This window comes from Tachypleus tridentatus, chromosome 12 (genome assembly GCF_004210375.1).
Source record: "Tachypleus tridentatus isolate NWPU-2018 chromosome 12, ASM421037v1, whole genome shotgun sequence".
Classification (NCBI taxonomy): domain Eukaryota; kingdom Metazoa; phylum Arthropoda; class Merostomata; order Xiphosura; family Limulidae; genus Tachypleus; species Tachypleus tridentatus.
In genome coordinates this window covers 94210927-94237938 of record NC_134836.1, presented here as the reverse complement: position 1 = coordinate 94237938, position 27012 = coordinate 94210927, and the positions used below count along the sequence as shown (strand labels likewise).

Genomic DNA, 27012 nt, shown 5'->3' with positions numbered 1-27012 from the left:
CAGTTGTGGAGACACAAGTGTAGAGGACCACGTTTCGAAAGTCTTCCGCCTTTCGTCTTCAGGTCTGCCGTCAATTCTACAAAATTACATCATGAATACTCTGTCCGAACAATTTATCAAAGAATATCTATTATAGTTGAAATTTACTATTTAACTATGTCAAAATCATTTTAATTTCAGTAAAAATAGCATCTACTGTGAAGGCTAATTTTTAAGGTGAATCCCGCTTGAGGCTCCTGATCCAACTGCCAGTTGGTTACTGTGATTCAAGTGTCTTCCTTACGTTTTCAACAATGTTTACCTCTTTCTTTGATTTTCTATAACATGGACACATTCTCTTGTAACTTTTTACTTTACATGACAACTGTAAACAAACAAAAAAGAAAGAGAATAATTCCTAAGTTGGCTTCAAATTGTTTTTTAACTGATACGCCCAAGTCAATAAGTAATTTTCCTTTCATTTATCTACCATTTTGGAAAAATGCCGTTAAATGTGTTTTTGTTGAATCTTAATATTTGTCTCCGATACCCAAGTTTTGAGAGTGTAACGAGATCTGGTGTCTCTGATTTGATAAATCGATGTGTTTTGTTGTTGTTTTTCATTTCAATCCGAAGTGTCTTTTTGAACTAGAGGTGTTTGATAGGACAAGTTTAATGCATTTGAATTTAACCTCTCAGCCTTCATGATGCCTCACACGGCCTCCGATTCGTTCAGAAATAAATATACCCAACTTCATACATGAATAGTTTATGCAGATCACTTAACTGTTTGAATTATTTTAAATACATAGCACTGCTTTTACATTTTATAAGCTTTGTGCGTATAAATATAAACTATCACAATAAAAAAGAAGTTTCATGCGCGAAACGTGCTTTACCCTCCTCCGTTGTACATATTAATTCAGTTGCATTATTTATAAATTAAGAAAAATAAACTATATTTGAATCAGGCTCAAAATAACTATATCCAAACAGTGTATGCTCAAAGAAATCTTGGAGAGTATACTGGCATTTACAAGTAATGTTTATCTTCAAATAACAATTCTACAATTTTCATAATTCAAGTATATTTTTGATGTCGTTTACATGAGAGTTTGACAAAAGTGTGACTTCGTTTTTCTTAACAATTAAAATTTTGTACCTTTTTTGAACTTCAAGAAATATTTATTAGTTTTCAAACCGAAATATGTTTTTGATTCGCTAGACAAAAAAGTTTACTGAAAATAAACAACCACGTGCTCATTTCGTTAATATTTCGAATGTTGAATTAACTTTCAAAAATTGTAGAACATTATATTAAATAAGAATTTATATTTCTACACTTGGAATTGTCTGCAGTGTTACGAATGTATCGTATGTACATTACAGCTATAACACCTTTGGTGAAAAACTATAGTTTTTAGAGTACTGGGTGTATGAAATGTGAAAAAGAAGAAATAGTTTTTAAGTTCTATAGAAATTTTATGTTAGTCATAATCTTTCGTTATGGTATTTTAGGTGTATTTACAACCAAATTTTCCGGTGACATTTATTCTAGGATGTCAGTTTAATATGTCATAAGTAAAAACAAAAAAAGATGTTGATGCAAAAGGCTAGAAAATTTATAAAATATGCAAGAAATATTCAAGAAACTAATAGATAAAAACATTTTATGTTGTCTTTGATTACATATTCATTTATCTTTTAGATACGGTTTAAAACAGTTTCCTTCTAACATCTCTCCGAGGTATGCTTTTGAAAGTCTCTCCTATTATTTCGAGCAGGATACAAATCACAGAAAAAATAACATTTAGGTTGTTAAATCTTTGTGTTTGACGCTCTCTGGAATTTTCACTCTATCATGTTCTTCTTTTTAAACTCTATAAAAATCAGATGTTGGAAATATATTTCTTGTATAACTGTGACAGACATCTGACTTTTCGTCAACTGACATAAAAACTGAAGAGTTCAACAAAAAGTTCTAGTTCTTTTTCTAAAACTGTCTTTAGAATCTTCGCAAAAGTGGCCAAAAACTAAGCAAATAAATCTCTAGCGATGAGCTAAAACAAACGATAATCACATTAAAACTTAGAAATTAAAAACCAGATTAATTGAACTAGAAAATAATGTGTTAATTGTTGTTGTTTTATTTTTGTAAACAACTACTGTATTACTGTGCTTTTACATTTATTTTCTGTCACAATGAACATCAACATTCTTTGTTACTTATGCTCTGGGACTTTTAACAGTTTGTTTGACCCGCCATGGCCAGGTGGTTAAGACACTCGGCTAGTAATCTGAGGGTCGCGAGTTCGAATCCCTGTCACACCAAACATGCTTACCCTTTCAGCCGTCAAGGCGTTATATTATGACGGTCAGGCCCACCATTCGTGTGAGGACGGCTAGTGCAGATAGCTCTCGTATAGCTTTGCGCGAAATTCAAAACAAACCAACCTTATTCAGTTTATAAATTTCTAGCACCAGATGGCCTCGGAGTGTTGTGCTCAACACAATAATACTTCAATCAGAATCAACGATGAAAAGTATCTGCCGCTCTGTGGAACAACGGTATGTCTGTGAAGTTATAACGCTAAAGATCAGGTTTTGATATCCGTGTGGGAGGGGAGAGAAAGCACAGATAGTACATTGTGTCGCTTTCTGCTTGATAACAAACAAAACAAAAGGGTTCCTGCCACGCCCATCTAGTTTACCATATAACGAGAGTGTGTTTTCTTTACAGCAAAGCCACATCGGGCTCTCTACTGAGCCTACCGAAGGGAATCGAACCCCTGATTTTAGCATTGTAAATCAGTGGACTTTCCGCTGTACTAGCGGGAAGTACCGTAAAACAAAATTTTAGAAACACGTTGTCTTGTGTTAAAATCAATTTTAAATACAGGAGTAGTGTATTTTATTTTCAGAGTTTCGCCAAATCCAATTTCATATTACATGGTCTATCCACTTTAACGACAAGTGAGACGAAACATAGATTCCGCGTTCCCCTACACGTTCACCTTGGATAATAAGAAAGAGATATCCATACTTTTACACATATTTATAAGCAACTTGAATGCAGCTTACACTTCTGCAACATTAACGTATTAAAATTACTACGTTTCGCCAACATTAACGAGGCAACACTAGGTGTCAGTTTGTGAAATTTTCACATGGATAAATGCACATTCTTAGTTATTCAAATTCTTTGAATCGCCTCAAAAACTCAGTATTGATTTTACGATGGTGTGTTTACTTTGTTTGATTTCGCCCACGGCCTGGCATGGCCAGGATGTTAGGGTGCTCCACTCGTAATATGAAAGTAGCTGGTTCGAATCCCTGTTACACCAAACCTGCTTGCCCTTTCAGCCGTAGGGGCGTTATAATGTTGCAATTGATTCCACTATTCGTTGGTAAAAGAGTACCCCAAGAGTTGGCGGTAGATAGTGATGGCTACCTACCTTCCCTCTAGTCTTACACCGCTAAATTAGGGACGGCGAGCACAGATAGCCCTCGAGTAGCTTTGTGCGAAATTCAAAAACAAATAAACCCAGCCTTATGTGTCGACAATTATAGGTTTTTGTTGTATATTCCTCGCTCTCTGTACATAAATATCCTAATTCAACATTATCATCCTTAATCCATCTTCAATGGCGTCGAACCTGTTGCTCGATCTTCTTTCTCCAGTTTAACTCATCATGATATCTGTCATAAATAGCGTATTCTTCATTAACTAACTTTGTTCAACAGTTTTATTTTTAATGCTTTAATACTCTCTCAATGGTTTTTTATCTATTTGTTGGTTTCTTGTGAATTTCGCGCAGAGGTGCTCGAAGGCTGTCTGCACAAGTCGTTCCTAATTTAGCAGTGATAGACTGGATGAAAGACAGCTAATAACACCACTCACTGCCAACTCTTGGACTACTTTTTCCCAACGCATTTGTGGGATTGACCGCAACATTATAACAGCTCTATAACTAAAATAAGAAGCATATTCAGTAACCATGATTCAAATATTTGACCGACAAATTGCGAATCGAGCACCTTAGATACCAGGTCAGACCTTCTTTCTATACAGCTGATTTTCACCATTTTTCTATAACCACCTTTCAAGTGTTGTTTTGTTTCTTTTCGTCAGTTCTAGATTGACAATTATTTGAGATTGAATAATGGTGCCATTACCATTCGTGTCCTTCATTTTGTCTAGTTTTCATACTTGGAACATCACTATTGATGTTCCTCTTTAGATAAATGAACTCCTATTAGAAATTCCCCCAGATAACTAAGGTTAAACACTGCGGAAGAGAACCTAGATTCCTTTCATACCCAATAGTTGTTAAACCATTTACCAGCTACGTGCCAAGAAACTATTTTTGAGATATTTTTGACGACCAGTGTAATTCTTGAGGAAACTATATTCAGAAACCTTCCATTAAGTATATACAATGGACTAAAATGTAATCCAACCATATAAATAACTCAGCTTTATGTCAAACACAGCTAGATTCTATAAAGACCACAGCAAATTTGATTGAAAACAGGCCAACTGATCGTACAGAAGGTTTCTTGTCTGCTAGTAGAGCCAGTCTAATTGGGTAAATCTGTTTCGCAACAGTTGTGTCAGTCATAATTAGGTAAACTTGTTTCGCAGCAGTTGTGTTAGTCATAATTAAATAAACCTGTTTCGTAACAGTTGTATCAGTCATAATTAGGTAAACCTGTTTCGCAACAGTTGTGTCGCAACAGTTGTATCAGTCATAATTAGTAAACATGTTTCGCAACAGTTGTGTCAGTCATAATTAGGTAAACCTGTTTCGCAACAGTTGTGTCTTCCTAAATGACTGTCAGATCATTTACTTTACATGGTCATCTTACTGGTCGTCGAGGCCAAATATTCCAATGTGAAAACAGAGACAACCTAGACTGGCAATAACTGAAGATGTAACCGCAGTTAACGAGATTCGCAAGTGAAAAACAGTAGGTATCTTGATAAGATAATGTATCATAATAAGTAAACAAGAACATTAAAACATAAGTTATAAAATAACTTAACTTATTATACTAGAATGTCGCAAATTTACGTCGTTTTTAGATTTTTATTGATCCATATTCGTAACAGAATACAGGAATATTTTTTAAACAGACTATGAATTATATACTGCCTAATTTCTGAAGTAAATGTAACGTACTTAAGTATACCTGTAATAGAATAGTACCGTCCGTAACAAGTACGTTGGTGGTAGGTGTGGTTGACAACTTAAAAATGTTATATAAAATATATATTTTATTGGTAAGAACAGTTATACAATAATACATTGCTCATCCACTATAGATATCGAAACTCAATTTTTTTTTATAAGCCTCGAGAATTGTCACTGAGCTACTGGGAGAGGAGATATATTAAAACGTTTCAGTTTTGAACATTAAAAAATGCTTTTCCAAAAATTGGAAGCAAACTTTATGAACGTATTTTTTGTGTGCTCGTCACGCATTATAAAAAAATGGCCTAGTATGGCAGGAACTTGGTCTTAGATTTGTTACTTATTTCTTCAGACAATATATCTATCTGTTTACATAGAGACGTGTATTTATACGTGTTAGTACGTGTTTTGTTGAATCAATACAACTGACAAGTGCATAGGACAACGAAAACGAAAGAACAAACAAATATGAAAACCACTCTTGAATTTTTCTTTTTCAAAAAGAAATATTTCCAATAAGGCCGAAAATATTAACAGTATATATATATATATAGACTTTCTATTCGTTTAGTATCAGTTTACCCATATGCCCATATAAAAATGAAAGGACTAAATCCCCAGGAGTATGTGAGCCAACCATTTCTTTTATTTATACTTATAACAAGTTAAATATTGTTTAGTCATCAGTTTATACTAATAGTTAGCGCTCAGCGGAATTCTAGAATGCTTTTTGTGATGTTTTAACAAGAGAATGTTAAACATTACGAGCAACTTAACAGAAATGTATGTTATGTTCCTTAATTTGTTCCTGTGCTTTCGGAGTACATTAATTTTGATCATCAAAACTGTGCGGTTGTTGATTTATATAATCAGTCCTCTATATAATTTCAACAGATGCGTTTTTATTCGAGTTTATAAACGTTGTTAAATGACACATTATTCTGCTAGTAGTTTAATACCAAATTTGAAAAACAGAGTAATAAATGTAAATTTCGCAAATTTCACGTGAATTAGACATATTTCACAGAAACGGCAAGCTTGTAATTTAACTGGAAACCATAAAACTTAACCTTACAATTCTTCGATTCTCTGTTATATGTGTAACAAGAGCTTCCGATTTATTTCAAGTTAAAAAACTTAGAAACCATTTGGTTGATTACCTTCACTTGTGGTTTTTTATGGGTTCGTTATCTGAAGCAGTTTCATCCAAGTATCTCAAACATCTTATTCTAAATTTCTTTTGTGAGTTGTTACCCTCTGCTTAATGAAAACTTATAACACAACAGGAGAATAAGAAAAAGTACATCATACAATACCATTTTTTTTATCTACCAACTGGTACATATATATATATATATATATATATATATATGCTAATAAGTAGATTTTTTTTCATGGAGAGGTGTAAACGTCTACTACATTTATTAATTTTGTAGAAATATTACGTCCATGAAAGATCAAAGTATCGTTCATCTTCCAAATGATCTATGTTTGATATATTAAAAATTTTGGTAGAACTGTACTCTCGAACACCCCGGCATGATCCAGTAGTTAGAGCGCTATATTCGTGATCTGAGGATTACGGGTTCTCATCCCGGTCGCGCCAAACATGCTCGCCCTTTCAGCCGTGGAGGCGTTATAATGTGACTGTCAATCTTTGTTAATAAAACAGTAGCCCAAGAGTTAGCAGTAGGTGATGAAGACAAGCTGTCTTCATCTGTCTTACACTGCCAAATTAGGGACGGCTAACGCAGACAGTCCTTATGTAGCTTTAGGCGAAATTCAACAACAAACAAACTACTATTGAACTGACGGGGAAACGTTAGTTCGTATACTACTAAAGTAGTATAGTCGATCCTCGTGCACTAACATCACTTTAAAACTTCTGCTTTTTTGTATATGTTTTTAGTGTGTTTCTATCATTGCAATTGTGCTTCATAATTTACACCATACAAAAGGTGATTATTGTTACTTTTGCTTTTTAATATGTCGCTGCAATTTGCAGAATCTGAGATACTGCTTTCATTTATATTCAAATCATATTACTCTATGATCACGTCTCTTATAACGGCATTGCTTTTTTACTTATAAAGTGTCCTATTTCTGTTGTTGTATCGTAACTGCAGCATCTGTATGTCACGCTTTCTTCGCAGGTGAAATTAACTCTTTGTGCTCATTACTTTGTAAGCCAATTAAAACTGGCGTCGTCGTTCTTAGATGTCAAACCGTGAAGAAATTACGAAATTACCTAAGCCTATGCTAGTTGCTGATTTAACACGTTCTCTGTGCTCGCAAATTTCCTGTTGTATGTGAAGTAACTTCATGCTCTCATATTTTATACTGAGACTGTACTTTATAAAATGATGTCCCATTACTCATTGTTATCCCTGATTTCATGTTACCAGCTAACAGAATATCAAGAAGGCATATGATTTTTAAATTGTCAATACCTGTTGTATCGGCTCGATCGTCACTTATGAGTTCTAATGATCATAAAATACAACACACCGACAAGATATGCCTACTAGTCCTCTGGGCGTTTTCCATTATTATGCCATAATAAATTAATTTTTTGGTATTTTAAATCACAAAGAGATGTTTTAAAAAATCAACACAAGGTTTTTACAGTGGATTGTAGGATCACGAATCCATCTAAAGAAGTGTTGTTGAAATATTTCTTAGCTTAATTGCATAGTTATATCTTTAAAATAACACATTAGATAAATTAAACATCTCAACATAAAACATCACAATGTATGTGTGTTACGATAAGATTTAGCTAAAAGGCTATATCTGTAGTACGTTACCACTGTGTATTTTATAACTAAAAAAAATTTTATTATAGTTTAAATAACCATTTTACTATGTTTTCCTGCGTATTTGTGATGAAAGAAAATGCCTTTTTAGTAGATTTTCTGGTAATGTTTCCATCCGCTATTACAGGAGAGGGTATGTGAGGATTCTATGGGGCAAATATTTATGGCACATTTTCTTTATGTTACATATTCGTCAGCAGCATATTCATTCTAGTCGCCATGTTTTGTTTAGCTAGTCATCCGAGAGGCCGAAGACAGAAAAATATAAGTTACTAAATTCTTAGGATTTTTCTGTATTAACGTTAGAGACCTCTATCGTAATTACTTATAGAATGATTATTAGTAATTAGAATGGAATTGCCATTCTGTTCTAACTACTCAAAAATCTTTTTTTTTAAGTGCTAAAGTTAATAAAGCACACGTTAGCTATGAAAGACCAAAACAAGAACCAGTAATATATGTTTTATTGATTGATATCTCAAAGAATATGTAACAATAAGTGCACGCTGTTCTTTTATTTCCATTCAATAAATGTACAAGAACGAGTCCCACACGATGCTATCAGTCAGACACTTACCCTGGTGTTCTATACTTGAATAAATATGCACAATGTTTCTGCAAAGCTATTTTTAGTGTTATCTGTGGATGTCTATGCTGACCATGTTTAGAGATAAAGTTCATCCAATAGAATGAACCTAAGTGGTTATTTTCTGTATGTTAAAAGAAGAACGTAAAATACGAACGTCAGTCTGGTCATCAATATTGTAAGTACAGTTAATGATATTTAGCTCATAATGAAACGTGATTAACAAAATTTAATTACGTCTTCTTAACAGGTTAATAGACGCCAATATCTGTAATAACATGGTCTCAGCTGCTCTACGAAATTAATCCAAAAGAAAGACTAAGAGCTGCAAAGCTTAACCACCTGGACTGAAGTTCATATCAGATAAGACAAATTTCATAATGAAAACAGAAGATATAATTATGTAATTAGTTTAAGGGAGATTTTAATAACGCCCGTCCAGATGGAATTTTTGATATAACAATTCACTGCGACGTCCCAATATTCACTATAAAATCTCCTACTACTCTTCACAACCGACACAATTACTGGAACCTTATTCTCCAATGGAATTAGTGGAATATTTTATTTTATTTAAAAATATTGTTTCAATTCATAGCGTCTTCACATTACCGCTATCTTTAAAAATGCCCTTATATAAATGTTATATTTAAAGTGGCATCATGTTAATATCTTCTTTAAAAAAATGTAATAGACCTAATAATAATGTACTATAACAAGCATGATTACAGTTCATTCTTTGCCGGTTTGTAAAAGGCGTACACATCGTAACAAATGTTGTTTCAAATGGCTTACATGAGTAGTGTACCCACCACTAGTCTATTTGTTGTATCCCAGCTGGCCTGAAGATTTCTGAATTGGGCAATGCATATGACAGATTTAGTGCGGTTGGAATACTATTGTTATTATACATCCTTCTAATTCTGAAGTCCTTAAAGAAAAACTAGAAAAAGAACTTGGTGTCTAGAAATATAATTAACCTTACGTCTTATGACTAGTATAAAAGTTTCTTTATGTTAACCTCTTTTTTAAAAGAGTGATTTTATATTTATAATTTCTTTAAATTATTTTTAGTTTATTTAAGTGTTTTAAAAGTTTTAAACATAATTTTAAAATCCTCTGTTTATTTTAATTCTGTTAGTTTCATTGACTCATACTCTTTATTATTTAATTATCTATTTTACTTACGTTTTCATTATTAGTGTGTTATTATAATAGTTTTTATTTATTTATTTTCTCCAAGTCTTTTTCTGTTCGATGTTAACACTGCTAGCATTCATATTTTATCCTACTTTTCTTTTTTCCCGTGGTGTCAGTGTTAAGATTATAGGCTTACAACGTTAAAATCTGGGTTCGATTATTCCCGATGGAAAGAACACACATAGCTCATTGTTTAGATTTGTGTGAAACGAGCAAACAAGCTTACTTACTATACGGCCCGGCATGGCCAGGTGTTTAAAGCACTCGACTTGTAATGCGAGGGTCACCGTCACGCCAGATATGCTCACCCTTTCGGCCGTGGTTGCATTATAACGTGGCGGTCAATCTCACTATTCGTTGGTAAAAGAGTAGCCCAAGAGTTGGCAGTTGGTGGTGATGATTAGCTGCATCCCCTCTAGTCTTACACTGCTAAATTAGGAACAGCTTGCGCAGGTCGTGTAACTGCGCGAAATTAAAAAACAAACAAACAATACTTACCATACTATTTGATTTAATCTCTGTGTAATGTTTAGCCTAACGCTGTCTTCAAGTAAAATCTTTTACAAAGTTTTTTTATTTTTATTTTTCCAACCACATGAAACATCAGCAGGACGTTTCTTCAACTTATACCTAAAATAAAACAACTAACAACAAAGTATACCCGAGTTCTTCGATGATATTCCTCCAATTAGGAATTATCATGCATACAATAATTCTAAATAAATTAACGAAATAGCACAAGTAAGAAGTAAAAGCAAAATATTAAATATAAACCATGAAATCAGAAAATTTTATTAGCTTTTGAGAACGAAATAAATCTGAGATCTTTGACAACTTGCCTTCTGAGTTTATAAGCTATAATGTTAAGGATATATTTCCATTATTATATCACATTCTCATGCTTGTAATCTGGTATGACCATGTGGTTAGGGACCTAATCAGATGGTTGAAGGTTCGAATCCACATGTCATCACACATGCTCCCCCTTTCGGCCATGAGGAGTTACAATTTTACGGTTAATCCCACTATTCGTTGGTAAAAAGTTAGCCCTAGAGTTGAGGATGGGTGGAGATGACTAACTGCCTTTTTTCCAGTATTTTACTACTAATTTAGGGACAGGTAGGGCAGATAACCTTCGTATAGTTTTGTACGAAATGCAGACTAAATAAATTCATGCTTATATATATCTTCTATCGGCGTCATAAGTCATGGAGCTGAAAATTTATCTATCCTCTTTTCCTTTGATAAAAGTAGTATATCCGTAGACAAACTGTTTCGGTGGAAATAACTATTCTGAAAGCAAAACTTAAGTCCTTGGTCGAGGAGATAAAAACCAAAGTTTAAAATTCTAATTAAACTTGTTTGTTAGTTACAACTGATTAATTCAAACATGCACGTGATAAGACTTGATAGTGCATGATTCAGTTCGGAATTAAATGAATTATGTTCTTTTCGATTCCGTGCTTGTCATGTTAAACATTTCTTACGTAAAACCATGGAATAGATCTAAAGGTAATTCGATTCTCTCTTGAGTTTTTATCTTTCTAAACAAGAGTTGTTTCTTAATTTTACGTACGAACATATACTAGATCAAGTGCTTTCATGCTGGTAAGTTGATCTAAAATTAATATAACGGGACATGTACTTTATTCGTGTATTGTTTGTTTGCTTTTCTAGAAATAATTGAAGTTATTATTGTGAGAGTGCTCTTATGTTAGGTCCATTTCTTCTTGAAGTCTTGTAATGTGCTAAAGGAACCCATGCATAAAATATTTGGGCAAGAAAAAAACTTAAAGTTTTAATTTATTACTTGAATAAAGTCATCAAGAACTTAGTTTATTGTGTTGTTAGTACCATATCTTTACGAGACTGTTAATATTAGTGAAATTATTAGTATTGTTCTTATTACACGATTTATGTTCCAAACCTTAGCCCAAGTATACTCAAAAGGAGTTCAAAAGATAATTTTCTTTTGTGTTTAAGAGATGACCACCATCTGGTATACGTTTTAGTAAAGATACAACTTCGATCTATTAGAAATTACGAAAACCAACCTGCAGTGTAGGGACGATACACAATTGCTTTCAATCCCATTACCAGTCGCCCCCTTTCTGTATCGTTATAAACGTATATTTTAAGGTTGCAGTAAACAACGCGAAATACTCCTTTACGGGAGTAGATGGTGAGTTGCGGCAAAAGTTTAAGGTGTAAAATAGTCGCCATTATTTTCATACAGTACCTTATCCTTAGTATTACTTTTGTTTGCTGTTGTTATTATTTCAAATTGTAACTACTATGAAAATCATAGGTGGTTATATACATGCCAGTTATGTGTACTTGTTTTACTGTGATGTAAGATTGATCTCACTCTATAAAAGTAATGTACACTGGTGCCAAATGAATTACTTCCTCTATTGTCATCTGGTCAGTCTGATGATCTGAGTTACAGAGTGTTGTCCGATATCGTAATCTCTATTGTAACAAGCTTCGAGAAGGTCATGTGAATACAAACTTAAGCCACAAATTGACATAGAATTCAGCTTACAAGACCACGTTTAAGCAGTCCAGATGTACACAAGTTCATTGCAGTTGCATCAGAGGACCTGAAAGTTTTTGTTTATAGTTAAACACAAAACTACACATAGGTCTATCTGTGCTATATTCATCACAAGTATCGAACGCCGATTTCTAGTGTAGTAAGTCCACAGGCATACCGCTGTACAAATGGAGGACCTGAGAGGTATGTTGTTGAAAGAGATTGCTGTGATTCCAGTTTTTTCGGCCACCTTTCGTCTGAAGACTGTCACTGATTTCAAGGTGTGTCTGGAAATTCGTAAAAAGTTAGTTTGTGAGCATCCATAAACTCCAGATTCTTTAATTAACATGTCAGGAGATATGTCTAACTTCACTACAGTGACTTCTCTTTAAGTAGGATGATTCTCTTCCATTATCATAACCTACAATTCGTGGCTGAAAAAGCAATTGGTAAAAATCGGAGGAAGCTTTAAAAATGCCTTCAGACGAAAATATGTCTCTCTTTGTAGTGCCACAAGTATTTTTGTTTTCTAGTTTAGGTCGAAAACTGTCCTCTGGGTCGAGTTTCAACCCCCCCCCCCAAAAAAAAAAAAACAACGAGAAATCGGCTATGTTCCACTACCTCCAACACCCTTAAAGCCTAAATACGATCGAGGTGATGGTTTTCGACAAAAAATATGTTGAAAATACATGCGCTGCTACAAAGAGAATCCGTAGGTAGATGAAAGAGATATTTTGTTTGTGTGAAGACATTTTAAAAGCTACCCTCGAATTTCACCCACACCCGATTGCTCTGGTTTTATGACAAACAGAAATATGATTTTCATTTCTACGAAACGTTTGTTTTTTGACTCTACATCGTTTAACAAGCTGGCTTCATTAATATTTTTGTCGACAAGAATGCGATACAGTCTTCCAGTTATAATTCTACCCTTTACAGCATTATCTAAAGGCTGGGAGTTACTATGAACAAAATAAATAACATGTGTGACACACCATTGAAATGCATATAAAAATTACTTCAATAAAAATGTGATTAACATGTTGTATAAACTCTTTTCTTACAATATCAAAGGTCGTTTCGAGCATCTTCTGTCATTCTTCATTGTTGGTACACTCAAAGAAGCATTTGTCACAAAAAATGTTACAAAGATATCAAAGGCTTTTGCTTATGTTATTTTATCAATTTAACCAAACAAGTGAGTCAAAAACTAACATTAGCGTTGTCAACATCTCCCACTGACATCTCCTGTGTTACATTGAGTAAACACTTGGCAAAGATTAAAAAGTTGACAAAGTTTGAACGCGGTAGAATTGTCGAGCTGCAAAAGCAAGGTCTCTCTCAACGTGCCATCGCTGGTAATATTGGGCGCATTAAACTGTTGTTGCAAATTTCTTAATAAACCCTGAGGGATATGGAACGAGAATTTCAAGTAGCCGGTACAAGAAAATTTTTCCGGCGTTGAGCAGGAGGATTCGATGGGTTGTCCGGCAAGACACCAGCCGATCATCGAACAAGATTAAGGCCCTTACGGATGCAGAGTGCATCTAAAGAACAATAAGACGGTATCTACGAGAGAAAGGTTTTAAAAACCGCAAACGTCTTCAAACGCCACGCCTCCTTCCACACCACGAAACAGTTCGGTTAAGCTTTCCATGGAACAATGGAGCTTTAGGTTATACAGGGGCGTCAAAGAGCAGCTGGTTACATTGGCATGTTGGAGATACCATCCTTATTGACTGAAGGTACTCGCTTGTGTCGAAATGACTGGATCTTTCAGCAGAAAAACGCTGCAATCCACAATGCCCGCAGGACAAATAACTTTTTCCTGGAGAATAACGTGATTCTTTTGGACCATTCAGCGTGTTTGCCGGAACTGAACGCCATCAAAACTATTTGGGGCTGGATGACAAGTGAGGTCTATAGAAATGGACGTCAATTCCAAACAGTGCATGATCTTCGAGAAGCCATTTTCACCACTTGGAATAACATTCCAGCCAGTTTTCTGCAAACGCTTATATCGACCGCGCCAAAGCGAATTGTTAAATATATTCGCAATGACGGCCGTGCAACTCACTACTGAGACCTCTTGTTGGGAATTTCCTACCCTGTTTAGGATTTCTTTTTGGTATGGTCTTAAACTTTTGACCAGCTAGTATTTAGGCTAATTTCATAGTGTTCACATTTTCCCTATTAAATACTAAATTTTTGAAAATCCTTGATCACTGAGCCACAGCAAGAAACACTTCCTGTAATATGGTGTTGAAACCAAAAAGCATAGATTACTCAGAATATTTTTGAAGAGCGATTTGTTCGTGATTTTTACCCAACTGTTAAGCGATATTGTGAAAGTCAATACTTCCCTAAGAAAGCACTGTTACTCCTCGACCATGCCAATAGTCATTCAATAAATTTGGACCCCTTAACAACAGAAATTAAAGTTGAATTCTGTTTTTCCTCAGCATGACATCCATATAACAACCCGTGGATAAGGGTAATCATTGTTTTCAAGGCACACTGCCTGTTACACATATTTTCACAGCGCTTAATGGAGACTGATGGTGACAATTGCATATCTATCATGGAATTTTGATGCAGTTCTAACTTTATGAAGGCAGTGAAAAACATCGGATAGTCATGGACGAATGTGACAGTTAAGTGCATGAAATGTGTGTGTGTGGATCTGTGGCCAAACTGTGCAGATTAGTTTATTAGTTTTGGACCTGATCTGTCCTAAATTCACAATACCATTTGCACAGCTTGCAAAACAGGTTGGTTTCAACAAAGTTAAAAGGGTGATATGAAGAAGTTAATAAATTCACGTGGAGAGAGTTTAATAAATGAAGACCTCATAAAGCTGACCCAACAAACAGAAGACGTACATGCAAATGATGCTGCACAAAAGACTCCACATTTTTGTCTTAACTGTAAGTCAATGGATTAGTTATTTAATGTGGTACTCAGGAACACTTTTACGAGAATAACGATGGCTAGCTGTATTTATATAGTGACTTAATAAACATTGTAATGTTACAGCCAAGTTGAATCACTGAAACTGCTAGTCCATAACAGACAATTTCAAGAGCTTATTGTTTGTTTGTTGTTGTTGTATAGAAATTTATTGCAGAGTTTAGCAAAGAGTTTTCTGTACATGGGCAACCCCTAAAGAAAACCCAAGTAATCAATAACACTTCTTACAACTCTTAGGATATTTCTTTTTATCCGAAAGGTAAGAGTTGACTTATAGCACACTTATGGCTTCAAAGTGAATTCCGTGGATTTGTTACGGCAACAAGACGCGAACTTTAAATTCTCAAATCCAAGTCCTAGTATGCAAACTATTGGGCCGTGCGTCGCCAACACCCAAAAAATAAGACAGACTTTCAATCACAATTAACATCACGAGAATAGTGGAAACAGAACCATCAGTTTTATTTTCCATAAGATAACCTCAATGGTCTGTAGTTATGAATTTCTACAATGCACAATTATAGTTTTATTATGGTATCCCAAATCCAGCATCTTATGATATTCGATTCCAGCTCCATTAGAATGAGAAAAGAGAAGCACTCTTAACAACTGAGTAAAACATTTTAACTGCTAAAAATGAACAGGCTATCACATTTCAACTTTCTTCCGTACAAGTCACATAAAGCTAAGGCTAAAAATTTATAGAACAACAACACTTCAGCTTCCTGTTGGTGATACAACGTATTGAAAAATATTAGTGCTATTCCTAATTACGCTAAAAGATAATCTATTTTCCTCCAAGGAACTATTTCTTTATGACAAAACTATACTCATATAAAATTATATAATTTTCGTCACAAAGTCAGATCTAATAATATAGAGATATCCTTATATATTGTCAGTAAAGGGCACTCTTATGTCCAACATAGTCTACTTCCAATTTTACAGCAGTTGATGGTCGCTGGACCTCATGGTCCTCGTGGTCAACTTGCGGTCTAGACTGCAGGCACCACCGTCGTCGAACCTGTTCCAATCCTAAGCCAGCTAATGGGGGCCGTTACTGTGAGGGCAAGGATTTGTCAACAGGAAATTGCACAGGAGGCATGTGCAGAGGTACGTTTGTCTTTTTAATACATTAATGTGGAATTACATAGAAGAACTTAATCCTGTTTCTTTAATTTTGTAAATCGTTCACTTTTTGAATTGGTAAGTGGATAAATAGAATAAGTTGATCAGTTAACTGATTGTCCGGATGTTTCGATGTCAGGTTATTTATATACATGTATTAATTGTAACAGTTAAACACCTTGTCAGAGATTAGAAAATTGCACGCGACTGTATATTAAAAATTTAATCAACCTCAATTTAATCAAAGACAATCAACCTCAAAGTTGCCGGTCTTGGGTATTTTAATGCAAATTAAAATCTAGATTTTAAAAATTAAAACTTCAAATCAACATGTGCGAGACACAAGTAAACAAACTTGATGTGTTCAACGTAAAAAGCAACTAGCCGTTTAGCAAATAACTGAAATACCAGTTTGTAACCAACGTTCTGATATGATAAGAATACGAAACCCTTACAGTGGAGTGTATATCATAGTTAAGTGAGTTTTATAACATTTCTGTAACTCGATCTCTAGATTCAATAACCAGATTCGTCACGTGTTAGACTAAGACAGATTTATATTTTCTACGGCTTTAAATAACTTAATATTTGCAATTCTAGAAACGGAAAGCTTCAATTGCTGTCTCAAGTATACATTTGAATAGACTGGGTTACATGTCTTTTTGTTGATTTGAAATGGAAGTAATCACACATGCAAAATCATTTGGCTTCAAAATACGTAGAGTTCAGGTTTACGTTTATACTTTAATGTAATCAAAAAAATCTCACTTATCTTACCCTCTTTCCAGGTGAAATTTTATAAGCACAGAAGTATTAATACAAAAAGAGGAATTATTTTGCTATTCTAGAAGCTGATTATTAATGCAAAACGCTCCAAATGTTTTAAATTAATAATCAAAATGTATTTAAGTTATTTCATCTTGCTTATTATTAGCTGGTCGAGAGACAGACAACCTCCATTCATACGATCGAAATCACAGTAAAGAAGGTGAGAAAAATTCTATTAGTTTTCGCTATCAATTCAATATTTTAGTGTTCGAAATTCCATTTAAAATCTGGGCGTTTATTTGTACTTCTTCTTGTAATGTCTGTATCTGTAGCCTATGAGACACAAAAATAAAGCAGAAATGAACATCTTGTTTCACTAATTCGTATTCTTAAACTCGGTATTTATGTTCCACGAAACTTTACGGCCTAGCAAGGTCCCCAGTCTTATTAGTACTCGCTTGTCAATTACAGAAACAGGAACTGTGACTCAAGTGTCCCTATCAGTTGTATGACAAAATTTGTTCCGCAGTTAAGGCATTCACAGGAAAAGCCTATATAGAAAGTGTAACAGTCTAAGGCTATTGAGATTGTTTATTTAATTAAAAAAAAAATCATATCCGTTACTCTGTAATGCCGCAAAAGAAAGCGAGAAATGTCAGGATGTAATCGAGAAATACAAACTTCAAACTAATGAGTGTTTTTTTTTGTCTTTTATGTTGGAAATAATTGTCATTTCAGACGTCACATCAGAAAGAAAGTTATATCGAACATTTTAAACTTAAACTACCAGTTAATTAATGTTTTATATACATTCATTGTTTCATGTTTAGATATCTTAATTATTTGTTTTGGTTCATTATGTTATGGCAATATTCTAAACTAAAACCATTTCAGAAATTTTATTCCTAAAATGAATTATTTTATATTTTTGCCAGTAAAAATAACTCATTCATATTATTACACGTTTTAATCTATGTTATAAAAACGTTACCAAAGTGAATTGTTCTTACGTATCATAAGCTTGTACAGTCTGGTATAATATATGTTTTAAGTGAGGTCGGGAAAAGGAGGAAAGCCTACGCTTGCCAGTTAAATAATCCATTTTTTTCAAAAGGAAGAAATATTTTTCGTTTTGTTTTAGCCCCAAATTACAAAATGGGCTATGTGCTCTATGCCTTTGCAGTGATCTAATCCTGTATTTTAATTTTGTATTCCCGTAGCTTACCACTGAGTCAACGTGAACAAAAAATTAAGCTTTGACAGCCAGTCTATTATACAGTAGCTTATTTTCAATCTATGTACAGCTCTATTGTTCCATTTAAGTTAACGTGATTAAAAAGGCGTGCGTTGGCCCTGTGATAGAGTTCTGAAATTTGGAGCTGGTGATACCACAAAATATTCCTCGTACATGCATTACTTATTATAAGAATGACAGTTAACCCTTTAGCGTGATCGGCAAGGTCCTGTTGACTGTCTGGTCTACATCTGGTTGTTCCCCACAATTAGGTACGGGCAGATTGTCTTAGCTGCTTTGTTATAAGTACAAGTAGACATGGAAACGAGACCAACATGGCTATTTCTGGAATATATATTATTACTGCCAAACCCTACCTCCCTTACCACAGTAAATCTGTATGTTAACTTAATGTGGAATCTGATAGTTTATATTCCTATATAATTTAATGTATGCGTGTTTTTGTTATAGCAAAGCCACATCGGATTATCTGTCCATCGAGGGGAATCGAACTCCTGATTTTAGCGTTGTAAATCTATAAACTTACTGCTGTTCCATCATATATATATAATTTAATATTCCTACTATGTAAAACAGATCTTGTATAGTTTTCATTAAGAAAGCCCACAGCCCACAAAACGGTCAAGTATGTTAGTCTAATAACCCTAATCAGGGCACTAAACCATAAGCGTCTAAGATATAGAATAGATAGCGCACGCCACTTTTCCATTATTAACAACTATGTTAGATTGGTTAAACATCTTGGGTGCATAAATAGCTATTGTTTAACAAATCTTACTTGAAAGGCTGATAGGGTCCCTGTACTCCACCGGTAATTCTAGAGTCACGAAGTCTTCTTGGGTCATATGACGTCAGAATTACTCTTCTAAAGTTTCACCTTGCTGGTTTCTAGTTAGTCCTAGTATCGAATTTTGTGAGTTCAAGTTAGAAAGCAAAACAATATATCTACTTAAAATGAGGAATGTATTCACATTCATAATAATTTTTGATAGTTTTTGAATATAGCCATATGCTCTTTGTTGTGTCTACTGTGGAAATCTAACCACGGATTTTGGGGTTGTTAGACCGTAAACTTACCACTGTCGGTTACCACATTTATAAGCCGTTATTTATATTTTAATTTTCAATTCAGTTAATCAAATATTACATATACGAGATTTTACGAAATATATATTTTTTTTAATTTTCCTTAAATTAATATATTTTAGGTTCAGGATTGATACTCCCACGTGGCTGAACAGTAAGTTTGACAGTTTATGACGTTTAAAATCGGGTCTCGATACCCGTGCTGAGAGACACAGCGCAGATGGCCCTTTGTGTAGCTTTGCGCTTAACAACAAGCAAACATTTCGTATCAGAAGTGAAGCATACGTTTTTCTTTTTGTCTGTAAGAGCACAAATTCTTACGTAATTTCACTTGTTGAATTTACTTAATACCTACCAGTAAAAAAATAATTTTGTTGGTAAATATAGTATAGAATATGATATCCATGAACTATCTTGTTCGAGACAACTTTGACGATACATTGCGAGGAAGAAAATTCACTCAAACCACGTTTCATAGAAGTATTTAAGCTAATAAGGTATTACTTTACATCAGACTAATATCTGCAATTTTCGGTCTAAAACTCTTTAGTCTAAAATCAATTCAAAATTATTTTTTTATTACTTATCAGTAAAAAGAAAAACTTATCAAATTATTTTTGATTTACCAAACCAGATGACTCAGTGTCTAAAGTGAATTGACGAAACCATATAATATATATAAAGTCAACTCTCCTAAAACTACAACATCAAAAACTAAAATGTAGTTTATCATTGTGTTTTTCTTGTAATTTATACGTATGTGCTAAATATACTTTCGCTTTAATTGCTGAGATAATGGAAACTAAAAAGAAAAAAATTGAAAATGTTTCGCAGTGTGACATGAAAACTACACATGACAATTATGGTTTTATATTTCCTAAAGATGTCAAATGCTTATATATATTTTTACTGAATTATACGTTTAATACTGTTTTATAAACCTTTAAACCCACCACACACATATATAAGTAGTGTGTGTGTGTGTTTTGTTATAGCAAAGCCACATTGGACTATCTACAGTGTCCACCAAGGGGAGAAACGAACACCTAATTTTAAGGCGTTCTAAATCCGTAGGCTTACCGCTGTACTAGAGGGAAACGTGACAGTATTCGGTCAATATTAACCTCCCAAGCCATATAACAACATGAAAGTTTCAAATGAAACCAAATTATTGTGGTATATTAGCAGATTTATAAATATTTAAACTCGGCATATCATAACAGTTTTAAAACTAAACAGCCATTACCATTAATTTTGCAAACTCAATAACAACAAATTCAACTTCTCAATCTCTCGTTTGTATACGCTGATGCAACACATTATTTAAAAACGCTAGTTTGTATTCACACTAAAACGAATTCTTTGTGTTACAGAAGTAAGGTTCAGTTTGATATCTTTTTCGATTTCTATCACTGAATATTGAATAGGCAAGAGTACGGCTTATGGGCATGTTTCGCTGTGATATGTTAAAGTTATTTCCAACCGGCAGTAGTAAGTAAGGGACTGCTTAATTTTAGCACAGTCTGGTGGGAAGTTAACTTCCTCAACTAACACTTGTAGCTTATACGTCCCCAATGTTTTGACACGGGTCTTGACCTGTACTTAAATATTTAATCAGCTCTTGAACGCTCGTGCTTAAAATGATGGATTGTTCATTTCGCGCGTCGTGACGTTGCGTTATAGCATGTTTACTGGACTGTGACATAAAATTCCTAATTTCACGCAGTTTTCGGATGTTCAAAAACGTGATGAAACAAATTTAAGACAGGATACATCCAAACAGTACAAATTTTTGACTTAAGTGATTTTGTTCATATAAATTTTCCATTAAATTTAGTTCATCGTGGTTTGTTCCAAAATAATATAACGAAACATTTGCGATTGTACCGAATAGTCAGAGCACAATCTTGAATTCCTAAATCACTAGATAAACATAAGATTGTACATTGTTACGCACTGTTAAAACGTTTGTCGTAAATTGACAAAAACACTATGTTATTCCACAACACAGATTGAGCACCTCAAACGCAAACGTTTGCAAATTGTAACTCAGTTGACTGCTGTAGCAATATAAATACAGAATTTGTTTGTTTGCAATACAAAATTACGTGGTTTTCAACTCAGAACAGCTCTTAATGTATCTCAGAACCGCTGGCATGGGAATTAACAATTTTAATGGTAAGATAAGAACAACGTTTTGACCTTTCTAGGTCATTTTCAGGTTAACCTTTCTTGAAATGAAGATGACCAAGGAAGGTCGAAACATTCTTCTCTCCTTATCAATAAAAGTGTTAATTAATACCCGTACCAGCTGTTCTGAGATACATTTTTATTTCAAGTGGTTTTCTCGTCATCAAGAAGAACAGCTCTTAGTTAAGTATACTGTTTTATTGTGTAGACACATTCATGTTATGACGTAAACTACATAAAATGGAACAAAAGGGTGTACATCAGCTGACACGCCTTTCAGCTCACAATGGTTCTGTTGTTGTTTTGAACTACGAACATCAGAAGCGGAACACACGTCGTTTTGATTTCAACATATGATTCTCTACAACGATCTTAGCATTGAACATGAGATATTTCTGTGTCTTGTATTTTAGTGCTTTTGTATACAAAATAGAACAAATAATAATACACATATGAGAATGTTTATTTGGATGTTTCATTACTTTTACAATTTAGTTTTTTAGTAATTTAACATTTTTATATGGTTTATTGTTCTGCCTGTTCGTGAGTATTAACTTTTAAATTGTTGTTGTTTTTTTCTAGCAATAACAAATGCCAATATCACTCTTTACGTCGGAGTTTTTGTCGCCTTGGCTGTGTTTCTGACGGCAATGATTACTATCATATTTGTAGTTCGTCGCATCAAAGGCAGAGATCTGTCTTTCTATAGCACTAGCGAAACAGGTAGGTGTCGCTTTCATTTATTGCTCGAAGTAGTGTTCAAACGAAAGTTCGTCGGTTACAAACCTGTAAAACTTGGGAAAAGTTAGAGAATTTGAAAAAAAAAAAGATTAAAAAAGATTCAAGTTATTTAGTTATGCTAGTCGTCAATATATTTTAACCTAGTTTTGGTCATCAGCCTCTTACTTTAGAGTTGTCTTGGTTCGGGAGGAAAAGATGAAATATCAGTGTATCATATAGACGAGTGTGCGTGTTCTAGAACACCTGAAAATTTCAATGAAAAGTCAAGGGAAAGAATCTGACAAATAACATGTGGTCACCCTATATGATTTCGTATATTTATGGTAAGGTATTAGCATACACTCCTAAACCTTCTGACAGCTTACCCAAATGTAACAAGCCACTTTGTGATGTTACAAAGCAGAATGTAACATGAATAGATAAAGTTTGTGACATTGATATGACAGCTGATCCAGCTAAGGCTGCATTATTTGAAAAATAAGACACACACACAAAAAGAAATGATCTATATTTATTAATATTGGAAACTGGTGAACATTAATTGATTTTTATTAATCTCAAATTGATATGTAAAAGATACTGATCCGGAGAAAAAGTGAAGAATTGTAAGTAGCATTGACTTTGATTATAATATTTAGTTATCTCTTGATCAGTGCACGTTTGCACTCTTAGCTTTGGATAGCTTGTGTTTGTTTGTTTATTTTTTAATTTCGCGCAAAACTGCATGAAGGCTAGCCGCCCTAATTTACCAGTGTAAGACTAGAAAAAAGACAGCTAGTCATCATCATCCACCGCCAATTCTTGGGCTACTCTTTTACCAACGACTAGTGTGATTGACCGTTACATCATAACGCCCCCACGGCCGAAAGAGGTAGCATGTTTGGTGTGACGGGAAGAATAGCTTGTGGAGCACAAATGTGATTATATTTCTTTCTTCGTTTTTCCCTCTTAGACGAGTCTGTTATGTTCATTAAACATCGATTAAAACTAAATACTTGTTTACATCATCGGTGCATCTGTATTATAGGTCACGTTTTCCGCAATTAAAGTTTGTTTGTTTTTGTAATTCGCACAAAGCTACTCGAGGGCTATCTGTGCTAGCCGTCCCTAATTTAGCAGTGTAAGACTAGAGGGAAAGCAGCTAGTCATCACCACCCACCGCTAACTATTGGGCTACTCTTGTACCAATGAATAGTGGGATTGATCGTCACATTATAACGCCCCACGGCTGAAAGGGCAAGCATGTTTGGCGTGATGGGGATGCGAACCCGCGACCCTCAGATTACGAGTCGCACGCCTTAACACGCTTGGCCATGCCGGGCCTCCGCAATTAAAGAGAAACAAAAATGGGTTTAACATTTACTCGAGGTATTACTTGTAAAATATTCGAATACAGAAAAACAAACTAAAAAAGTATTTATATTTACAGTACTATATATGTTAGACAGTTACAAAAAATTCGCTACGTTTTTATACTTACAGAGGAAACTTATATTATTTCCAGTTTCCTGAGAAGTATTTTAACTTCGCCCTCTAGCGACTACAATATCCTACATCATTTTCCGTGTCATTTACTTGGTTTGAAACACTACTTTATGGCGTTTTGCCAGCAGAAGTAGATATTTCATTGTGAAAAGGAACAAAGTACTCAGATCCAAGGAGCGGAACATCATATTCGTATTTCAGTGTATTAAGAACTGTTCTTAGAAACTGAAACCATAAAAAATCAGATTTTATGCTTCCAAGTTGATCGTATTTATAAATCAGTAAACCACGGAATGATAGCCTATTCAATGCAGTTGTTATGTAAAATCTCGCAAATACTTTTTTTTAAAAAAAAAGGAAATGAAGGTTACTGGTTTAGGCAGAAATATGGACTAAGCATAAAGATGAACTCTCATGAATATACTTGACATCTCGAGACGAAAAATGTAATGAGCTAAAAAATTATTGCTTTTCAATCAATCACCTATTCCTCGTGATTGAGGAGATGGACACGGAATGGTATTTAATCCTAACTCTGTGTACAAAGGCTACAATCTATATAGTATAGTACCGCTACAGAATGTTTATAGATTGAATCAATCAATCCACTTTTTCCTTTATTTATCTCTTTCTTTCTGTCGTTATGATTAACGTTGCGAAAAGTTCTGACTGTCGAGACTCCACACTTCGGTTTCATAAACAGGTAAGCCTAAAATGCTCTGTCTAAAAGCACTTTTCAGAAACAAAACAATTCGGCTGTATAATGTATTAAGAATGAACTGTAAAATTTAGTTATTAATACTTCTAAAGCAAGCCAATGGTGACAGATAGATTCCAAGTCACGTCTACGTTAAAATTTTTCAGGATTCCCTTAAACACTTCTTTATTAGTAACACTATAGCAATTAAGGGATTAGTTCTTAAATATCTAGTGAAATGAAAAGTTGTTCTTTAAGAAACGAACTTAAATTTTATCAAATTATTTTGATTAACCAGTTTCTACACCACAATATCCTCTTAAATAAATTAGTTTTCTTTATTCAGCAAGAGAAATCGGACGTTTTGTGAGTGCATAGAAAAATTTTACACGAGACTGTAGTTTTTGTGTGCTTTTTTCATCTGTTATTTATCAGGATTTGTTGCACTTCAACCTGACTTGACCCAGAACGCTGTAAGTATTTCACCACACTTACGTCAGGGAACTCACAATGAGTTAAACGGCGGTGAAAAATTGGGCCTCCTCCCCTGCAATAAAAACCCCACACCAAGGGCCCCTCTCAACTCCTCCCAAACATGCAGCACCAATTGTTCTACAAAAATACTATCTCGCACAGAATCTCCACTTTCTGGATTATCGTCAGTTTCAGGTAAGCACATGATAGCTCAATATTTTTTTTCAGTTAAACTATAGAGTGAGTTGGTTTTAATTGAAAATATTAAAAGAGAAACTATGTTAGTATTTCAACAAGAAATACAGGTCTGCGATGGTTTTATTATCTTGAATATTTTATATGTTCTACAGTAACTCCTGTGCGCTGAATTCGAAAATGATATCTACTTTTAACCATCACGTACAGAATTTTTACAAAACGTCATAGTATTTTTACACAAATGAATCGTTTTTATTGAAATTGAGTCCCATTTTATTATGCTTAAAACGTTGACAACTAAGGCTATAGATTTCTCTAGACCAATTGCGACGCGAGAGTCTTATCGATTGTTCCAGAACCCAAACATAACAAACATAATAATAAAAAATGTTCATTGTGGTAAGCAAAGTAATTATTTGATCTAAGAAAGAGTTCTTTTTCTTCTTTCTGATTTGGCTGATCTTTATTATACTACCAATGGCCTTTCAAACGAGAAGCTTTAGGTTCAATATATAATAGAAAAACATAACACTTAATTTTAAGACTAAAAGGCACAAATTTCACACACACATACACATAAATCAGGATGAATGAGTATACACATTCGTTTGACATCGATGTTCTTACATTTTCTTCAGTTTGTTTGTATTTTTATTAACATAGATAATAATAAATAAATATTTATTGTGGTAAACGAAATAATACTTTAATCTAAGCATAATTGTTTTTATTCCCGATTTATAAAAGACCCTTACGTAGTTGATTGGTTTGTTTTGAAATTTTCGCCGTCCCCAATTAGTAGTGTAAGACAAAAGGGAAGGCAACTAGTCATAACCACCCATCGCCAACTCTTGGGCTACTTTTTTACCAACGAATAGTGGGATTAACCGCCACATTATAACGCCCCCAGAGCTTAAAGGGCAAGCATGTTTGGTGTGATGTTGTAGAAAGAAAATGACCTTTACTTTCGAAGCCTGCGTAGCTAAATTATGTAAAATCAGTTCTTACAACCAAAACGACCTTTATGAAGTTTAAATTCGCAGGCCTGTTTTATTTAAAAAGAAACTAAGAGCTACATTGAGTTAGAAAGAGGGATAAAAGGTACAGAATAAGTTACATGTGCTTAGACTTAGAAATGTATATGCCATTAATACTACAAAGAGTACCATTTCAGATCTCAGTGTAGGGAAAGGAGGTAAATTTAACTGGGGGTCAAGGGGAGTTAGGTCCCTGGATGTTATTGGATTTTTTAAATGTTAAAGTGTAAAAATTTGTTTACCTTGAAAGCATTTAGTCTTACGATTTCCCGTGTGATTTATCAACCTTACAGATAATGCAAATTACACATTTAGTATATATGTATTGTTCGAACAATTAGATAAAACACGGTGGGGGGGATTCCCCTTGTCATACCTAAATCTTGACTTTGGTAGCTATTGTATTGTATTGATATCATTTTTTTTTGGAGGAATTCGTGAAATATTAACCCAACGTATGTAGAATAGTAGTAACTTTAAGCGCCTGTGAATATGTTTATTGAACTTCGCGCAAAGCTACACGAAAGCTATCTGCGCACACAACTGAAATGCAGTGCGTACCAACAGTACCACCTCCCGAACTGGGAATCATCCGACAATAGCCCTAGCTAAACCTCGCTTGGTTTTGTTTTTCAATTTCCGCAAAACTACACGAGAGCTCTTTGCCTAAC

General features: G+C 34.2%; 1 protein-coding gene across 8 annotated transcripts in view; it reads left to right on the top strand.

Moving 5' to 3' along the window:
• The window catches only part of LOC143234037 (netrin receptor UNC5C-like), a 131041-nt gene that overhangs the window by 90715 nt on the left and 13314 nt on the right, over positions 1 to 27012 (top strand). For all 8 annotated transcript variants that reach the window (XM_076471055.1, XM_076471054.1, XM_076471051.1 and 5 more), the window contains 4 exons: positions 16231 to 16395; positions 17345 to 17398; positions 22292 to 22432; positions 25068 to 25301. In XM_076471055.1, the coding sequence (XP_076327170.1) occupies positions 16231 to 16395; positions 17345 to 17398; positions 22292 to 22432; positions 25068 to 25301 (594 nt within the window). The remainder of the gene's footprint in view (positions 1 to 16230; positions 16396 to 17344; positions 17399 to 22291; positions 22433 to 25067; positions 25302 to 27012) is intronic.